Genomic DNA, 8,806 nt, shown 5'->3' with positions numbered 1-8,806 from the left:
TTCATGCTCTCAACTTTGTGGGAACAGTTTAGGGATGGCCCCTTCCAGTTCCAACATGACTGCACACCAGTGCACAAAGCAAGGTCCATAAAGACATGGATGAGTGAGTTTGGGGTGGAGGAACTTGACTGGGCTGCATAGAGTCCTGACCTCAACCCGATAGAACACCTTTGGGATGAATTATAGTGGAGACTGTGAGCCAGGCCTTCTCTCCAATATCAGTGCCTGACCTTATAAATGTGTTTCTGGAAGAATGGTCAAACATTCCCATAGACACACTCCTAAACCTTGTGGAAAGCCTTCCTAGAAGAGTTGAAGCTGTTATAGCTGCAAAGGGTGGGCCTCTCTCCAGTATTGAACCCTACTGACTAAGACTGGGATGTCATTAAAGTTCATGTGTGTGTATAGCCAGGCATCCCAATACTTTTGGTATTATAGTGTATATCACATTCACTAATTTGGCTTCTCTGGTATATAGTAACATTAGAACTATGCAAGAAGCACTTTCTACAAATCTGACCATTTAAATGATTTCTGTCGTGTGTGAATCCTTTTATGTTTATTAAGGATAGAACCTCATTAGAAGCACTTTCTGAGCATTTAAATGTTTTTTTCTCCTGTGTGAATTCTCTGGTGTGTAACAAAGTTTGTTTCAAAGTGAAGTCACATTCTCAACATTTAAATGTTTTTTCTCCTGTGTGAATCTTCTTATTCATTTCTCTCCTTTATGACTCCTTTTATGAATATTAAGATGAGAATTTTGTGAAAAGCACTTGCCACATTCTGAACATTTAAATGTTTTTTACTCCAGTGTGATTTCTCTGGTGTGTAACAAGACTTTTCTTATAGGAGAAGCACATGTCACATTCTGAACATTGAAATGGTTTTTCTCCAGTGTGAATTCTCTGATGTACGATAATACTAGAACCATGTGTGAAGCACTTGCCACATTCCAAACATTTAAATGGTTTCTCTCCTGTGTGAATTCTCAGGTGTTGTGTAAGTTCAAAACGATGTGAGAAGCACTTGCCACATTCTGAACACTTAAATGGTTTCTCCCCTGTGTGAGTATTCTGGTGTATAGTGAGATGACTATTTTGTGAGAAGCACTTGCCACATTCTGAACATTTAAACGGTTTCTCTCCTGTGTGAATCTTCTGGTGTTTAGAAAGAGCAGAACTTTGTGAGAAGCACTTGCCACATTCTGAGCATTTAAATGGTTTCTCTCCTGTGTGAATCTTCTGGTGTACAGTGAGATGACTATTTTGTGAGAAGCACATTCCACATTCTGAACATTTAAACGGGTTGTCTCCTGTGTGAATTCTCTTGTGTTTAGAAAGAGCAGAACTATGTGAGAAGCACTTTCCGCATTCTGAACAATTAAATGGTTTCTCCCCTGTGTGAATCTTCTGGTGTCCAGTGAGACTAATTTTTTGTGAGAAGCGCTTGCCACATTCTGAACATTTAAACGGTTTCTCTCCTGTGTGAATCTTCTGGTGTTTAGTAAGAGCAGAACTATGTGAGAAGCACTTTCCACATTCTGAACAATTAAACGGTTTCTCTCCTGTGTGAATCTTCTTGTGTTGAGTAAGATTAGAACGATGTGAGAAGCACTTGCCACATTCTGAACAATTAAACGGTTTCTCTCCTGTGTGAATTCTCTGGTGTTTAGCAAGAAGATCACTTTGTAAGAAGGACTTGTCACATTTTGAACATGTATATGGCCTCTCTCCAGTGTGAATCCTCAGATGAACATTGAGTTTGGACTCAGAAGTAAATATCTTCTGGCACTCAGAACATGGATACAAATGTTCTCCTCTTTGACTCATCTTGTGTTAATGTCAATCAGTTTAGTTGTGATTTTTTTTTCAACAATAGATCTTCGATTTACTTTGAGCTTAGTAATTTACCTATATGAAAAATGAAAAGAGATGTTTACACAGATGTTATTATTACCAACAGGCTAATAAGTATAGCTATACAACTTTACGGATTTTTATAATAATAGTTAAAAGTGAACACTATAGTCCAAAATCCATTCCAGATCCTTCAACACAAATAAATTATGTGTTGATCATCCCAAAATATATACCAAACCCTCAAATACACATGCATCCCGGCTGAACAGGACAAGGGGGTACAAGTTTGCACCCCCTCCTGAACCTTCTTCCCTCCAGAGGGCTAAAAAAAATATGCCAAATTTTTACAATTTGACTTTAGTGAGATTAAGATTAAATATCTCACAAATCCAGAACATTTTGACCTTTTAGGCCTACGTGACTCATCTTGTGTTATATACAATCGGTTTAGCTGTGATTTATTCAACAATAGGTGTTTGGTTTACAATAGGGATGAGCTTCGAGTCGAACTCGACTCGAACATTGCCTGTTCGCGTGAACTTTAGAACCCCGTTAAAGTCTATGGTACTCAGTCGTTTGAAATCTTAAGTGCTAATTTTAAAGGCTAATATGCAAGTTATTGTCATAAAAAGTGTTTGGGTACCCAGGTCCTGCCCCAGGGGACATGTATCAGGGCAAAACAAAGTTTTAAAAACTGCAGTTTTTTCTGTCCATGCACAAAGTGTAATTTCTGAAGGAAAAACGTAATTTAAAATCACTCACGGCTATAATGAATTGTCGGCTCCCGGCAATACAGAGAAAAGTAATTCATAAAAAAAGCGTGGGGGTCCCCCCAAATTCAATTAGGGTCTGGTGTGGATTTTTGGGGGGAACTCCATTTTTTTTTAATTTTGGGTGGAGTTCCCCTTAAAATCCCTACCAGACCTGAAGGGTCTGGAATGGATATTTGGGGGGAACCCCACATAATTTTTCTTTTCTGAATTACTTTTCCCTGTATTGCCAGGAGCCGACAATTCATTATAGCCGCGAGTGATTTTAAATGACTTTTTTTCCTTCAGAAATTACACTTTGTGCAGGGACAGTTCTAAGCACGAGAAACAATCGCTACTTTACAAGCATACTATACACCCCCCCAGGTACAAAATTTAAAGGAATATTTCAATTTTATTGTTTCACTTTAAGCATTAATAAAATCACTGCTCCCGGACAATAGCATGCATATTAGCCTTTAAAATTAGCACTTTAGATTTCCAAAGTTCGAGTCCTATAGACTTTAACAGGGTTCTAAAGTTCATACAAACATTTGGTCTGTTCGCAGGTTCTGGTCCGAACCGAACGGGGGGGGGGTGTTCGATTCATCCCTAGTTTACAACAGAGCTTAGTAATAATTAAAAGGTTGCACTATAGTTTATCATTATAGTAAACATAGTGGATTGTTTTTATACTAATGGCTAAACATGATGAGTACTTCTGATCCAATTATCATTAAATCATAAAAATGTATTTCTTATTTAAAGTATAACTAAAAGCAAAACAGTTTGAGTTTGGATAGAGAGAATTCGGATTAGAATTTAGTGCAGTCTATGCACCAGAAATTCAAGCTCTCTATTTGTTTTTTTTACTATTATCATTGAAAGTAAAAGTAAAATAAACCCCAAATTTTGGGTTGTCCCCAGAAAAGTAATACAGGGGACATTTTCCAATGGAGACACTAGTTCTGGTGAGTTCTCTTAATTAGCAAGTCTTTCCTCTCACTTCCTGTTTTGACTATGGGACAGGAAATTAAGGTAAATCTTCCCGATGAGACATAAATCACAAAAAAACGGACAGGGGTTATAATCTTCCCTTAAGCCTCGTACACACGGGCCAGAATCTCGTCAGGAAAAAAAACAATCTCTTGCCGCCCGAGTGTACACACAACCGTGGTTCTTTTGAAAGGCAAGAACGCGGTGACATCATTGCATACGATGAGCATGCGCTCGTCACATTTAATGCCGCCACAATCTTGCTTCACCCTACCTATGCCATGGAAGCTACCGTGCATGCCTCAAAGTCATTTCGAGCATGCATGGGCTTCCACAGCGACAGGTAAGTATACAGACGTTCGTGGGTTTCTCGCCAGGAAACAGGCAGATAACAATCCCAACTAGAAAACAGAGAGCAGGACCTCTATTTTTCTCATCAAGATTCTGGCCAGATTTCCCAACGAGAAACCTGAAAGCCTCGTACACACGCTCGGTTTACTCGTCAAGAACCAGCAAGAAAACTGCTGGCATAGCTTTCTTGCCGAGAAAACCGAGCGTGTGTACGAGGCTTCACTCTATCCAAAATGGAAAATAGTTATGGCTATTGTTCTACTTTAATGCAGCGGGTCAATCAGTTTTCAGCTACCTTGATATTTTACAGTGTTACAGCAAGAAAATCTGGGGATTTGATATGAAAACATCCAGTTATGTCTGAAGCTGAGTATACACTGTTAGTTTTTTTTTATCTTGTGGGTTAAATGAGAAAATAATGGATGGATTCACTCTTCCACATAAGTGAGGTGAATGGAGGAATCCACTTCACTGCAACACTGTATTCTGACAGTGGGCCTGTGCACTGTGAGAATACACTGATCAGCACCTGCAGCTGATTGCCACTTATTACTAAAGCTTTTACAGCTTGGCCGTTCAACAAAATGCCAATTGACTTCTGTTGAACAGGAAGGGCTACACACACATCAAGATTCAACCACTGCCTGCTGAACTGTCTTTATTTTGATCTGTGTGCACCCACCTTTACAATGGCCTGCTGAGGAACTGGAAGTTAGAGAAGCTGCTGTTAAACCCACTCACTGACTAATTTGTAGATTAAATTAGGTTTGAACTGAATTAATTAGGGTGATTTGCTAAAGTAGTTAGATAATTTTTTTTACTTAAAAATGTATGTCAAGATTCACTTCAAATATTCCAATAAATATAAAACAAATTCATGCCCATTCTGAATATCCAGTGTCAATGAAATAATAAACATGAATTTGCTTTTCAAATGAGTGGATAATTGAAGTGACTATTCATGCAATTTATAGAGTAAAGATTCTCAGCTCCCTTAGCAAATAATCCTAAGGCAGGCCATACAAGGTTCAAATCACTGCTGCTATAGCCACTATCAATATTCACTGTCTCGTCGGGGATGGCTTCCCCCTCTGGGAGCAGACAATTGCTTGGCAATAGGGATTCCCATGTCAGCACAGTTTGTATTGCTAGGGGAATCATGCACATTTTTTTCCTGCAACTTGTGGTTGCAAGAAAGAAATTTTCACTGTGTACAGCTGGCCTAAATGTTTTTTCACACATATTTTGTAATCACAAATAATTAGTCAGAGAAGGCCTTAGAAAAACATACAGCTGGTAAAATAAGTATTGAACGTGACAGCATTTTTCTAAGTAAAAATGTTTCTAAAGGTGCTATTGATATGACATTTTCACCACATGTCTCTAATAACACACGCAATCCATGGATGCATAGAAACCAAAACAAATACATTCAGAAATTAAGTTATGTGTAATAAAATGGAATGACACAGGGAAAAAGTATTGAACACAAAAAAAAGGGGAGTGCAAAAAGGCATGAAAAGCCAAGACACCAGCTGAAATCTGTCAGTAATTAAAAACCAATCCTGCCCCTTGTCAGTGCAAATTAATATCAGCTGATTCAGTCTCAGCTGATGGCCTATAAAAAGGTGTCTCATTACCAAGGTTTTACACAAGAAAAATCGCATGATGGGTATAAATGAAGAGCTCTCTTAAAATATTTGCAACCTAATTGTTGCAAAACATATTGATGGCATTGATTACAGAAGGATTTAAACTTCTGAATGCTCAAGCAAGCCCTGTTGGGGCCATAATCCAGGAGAAGAAAGAACATAATTAACCACAATATATATGAAAAGCACAAATAAAAAAAAAAAGAAAACAAAACAAATACTTTGCTGGACAGAATATATTATAATAATCCAAACAAAATAAAAAAGAAAACCAGTGACACCTATTCACCAGGTCAGTAAATGAAAATATAACTCCTTAGCAGAGCAAAAATGTCAGAGACTTTCCCCATACCTCCCCTATTAAAAAACAATATTCTCCAGAGATACATTTTGAACATTAAATATCAAAACAATAAGCAACCTCAAATGGTGAACAAAGTAAGCATTCTGAATTAGTGCAAAGTTTGCTTGAAAAAAAAATCTAACACATATAAGCTGAAATTCATTTGTCAAAGTAAACAAAACATGTGAACAAGTCAATTAGTTGCACCATCAAACAATGTATAGATACCTGGAATAGTGTAGTATAGTTAAGATATCTCAGCAGCTCCCTCTTCTCCTGACCAGTCTGTAATTCTAGTAACTCACTGAGACCTACCTCCTAAATACAGTTTACCACCACTCACCAACAGGAAGTGATATTAGGTTGCTAATAGGTTTAATTTACCTAACAAAAAGGTACATTTCTTACTTCTTATTGAACAGTGCAACTGTCCTTTGTTTTCATTGATAATCCCAGTCATTAGCATTTTGATACTGGGAGGGGATATACAGTATCAGAAATGATTCTTAAACTTAACAGTATGATAATTGGCTCAACAAAGCAACAACAAATAAAACAATGATTTCATTATCAATGGAATTGCCTAGCTGATACTCTGAGGTTCTCGTTGAGATTCTGGCATGATTTCCCGACGAGAAACCTGAAAGCCTCATACACACGCTCGGTTTACTCGTCAAGAACCAGCAAGAAAACTGCTGGCATAGCTTTCTTGCCGAGAAAACCGAGCGTGTGTACGAGGTTTCACTCTATCCAAAATGGAAAATAGTTATGGCTATTGTTCTACTTTAATGCACCGGGTCAATCAGTTTTCAGTTACCTTGATATTTTACCAGTGCTACAGCAAGACAATCTGGGGATTTGATATGAAAACATCTAGTTATGTCTGAAGCTGAGTATACACTGTTGTTTTTTTTTTTCCATCTTGTGGGTTAAATGAAAAAAGAATGGATGGATTCACCCTTCCACATAAGTGAGGTGAATGGAGGAATCCACTTTACTGCAACACTGTATTCTGACAGTGGGCCTGTGCACTGTGAGAATACACTGATCAGCACCTGCAGCTGATTGCCACTTATCACTAAAGCTTTTACAGATTGGCCGTTCAACAAAATGCCAATTGACTTCTGTTGAACAGGAAGGGCTACACACACATCAAGATTCAACCACTGCCTGCTGAACTGTCTTTATTTTGATCTGTGTGCACCCACCTTTACAATGGCCTGCTGAGGAACTGGAAGTTAGAGAAGCTGCTGTTAAACCCACTCACTGACTAATTTGTAGATTAAATTAGGTTTGAACTGAATTAATTAGGGTGATTTGCTAAAGTAGTTAGATAATTTTTTTACTTAAAAATGTATGTCAAGATTCACTTCAAATATTCCAATAAATATAAAACAAATTCATGCCCATGCTGAATATCCAGTGTCAATAAAATAATAAACATGAATTTGCTTTTCAAATGATTGGATAATTGAAGTGAATATTCATGCAATTTATAGAGTAAAGATTCTCAGCTCCTTTAGCAAATAATCCTAAGGCCGGCCATACAAGGTTCAAATCACTGCTGCTATAGCCACTATCTATATTCACTGTCTCGTCAGGGATGGTTTCCCCCTCTGGGAGCAGACAATTGCTTGGTAATATGGAAACAATATACATATGTATATATATCACCGCGCTACCTGTGTGTACATATAAATGGCAGCCAACACCACAGAATTAGATCAATTCTGCAGGAAACAAACATAAAAAACAAAAAGTGTAGCGCTAATTATATATAAAGCAAATGAAAAGACTGTAAATACAGATCCAGATTCATGTGATAACACCATAAGTGCTCAAAAAGTCAGTGGATGGTGAAAATATTAAAAGTACATGTATGAATATATAAGATCCCATGTGAATCAATAAGTCCAACAAAAATTAACTCAGTGTTGAAAAAATTGTTAAAGATGAGAGTTTGATAGTAGGTCCACCACCAAGGTATAAATGGGAGGCTTACCAGAAGAACTGGACTCAATTAAGCATATACCTAATGAGTCATGCAAGCTTAAACAATATCGGTGTCTTGGCTCCAAGGTGACTTGATTTCCACTACAGTGCCGTGCACAATATATTAATGAAGGAAAAGCAGCCAGTAACAACCAGGGATGATAATAGGCTTGTGCCAGTATCATTAGATCCAGAGGCTCAAAAATAGGGAGAAAATGGAAGAGAAAACAAAAATCCACATAGTGTAAAACTGTATGATAAACTTTTACACAGCAGTAAATAGTAAGGTTTACACTCACATTTCAGCAGATAAAATCAGGCATAAAAACATAGGCAGTAGAGTCAGCGATTGCTTGGTAATAGGGATTCCCTTGTCAGCACAGTTTGTATTGCTAGGGGAATCATGCACATTTCTTTCCTGTAACTTGTGGTTGCAAGAAATACATTTTCACTGTGTACAGCCGGCCTAAATGTCTTTTCACAGGTATTAGCCACCACAGAATAATTAGGACCTTATTGGAGACATGTGTCTATTATAGGCGACACATGTCTCCAATAAGGTCCTAATTATTCTGTGGTGGCTAATACCCGCCCAGTTTATCCCCTCCAATTTTCTTTTAACACTTTAAGGACTGGAGCACCGTGTCTATCCTGGAAACTGTCCAATGACCCTTTTCAAATATTGTGATCACACAGAGTTAGTCAGAGTAGGCCTTAGAAAAACATACAGCTGGTAAAATAAGTATTGAACTTGTCACCATTTTTCTAGGTAAAAATGTTTCGAAAGGTGCTATTCATATGAAATTTTCACCACATGTCTCTAATAACATACGCAATCCATGCATGCATAGAAACCAAAACAAA

At 37.7% G+C, this 8,806-nt stretch overlaps 1 protein-coding gene across 1 annotated transcript; it reads right to left on the bottom strand.

The window, feature by feature from the left end:
* Positions 1–415: 415 nt before the first annotated feature.
* On the bottom strand, positions 416–8,463 carry LOC120933404 (zinc finger protein 501-like). Its single transcript, XM_040346615.1, has 2 exons — positions 8,242–8,463; positions 416–1,910 (listed from the first exon to the last, which is right to left on the bottom strand). Exon 2 carries the CDS (start codon positions 1,827–1,829, stop codon positions 792–794), a length of 1,038 nt encoding a protein of 345 aa, XP_040202549.1. The 5' UTR covers positions 1,830–1,910; positions 8,242–8,463; the 3' UTR covers positions 416–791.
* Between the last annotated feature and the right edge of the window lie 343 nt (positions 8,464–8,806).

Source organism: Rana temporaria, chromosome 3 (assembly GCF_905171775.1).
Source record: "Rana temporaria chromosome 3, aRanTem1.1, whole genome shotgun sequence".
Taxonomy (NCBI): domain Eukaryota; kingdom Metazoa; phylum Chordata; class Amphibia; order Anura; family Ranidae; genus Rana; species Rana temporaria.
Note: the sequence above shows the minus strand (reverse complement) of the source record. Positions and strands in the feature narration are given on the sequence as shown.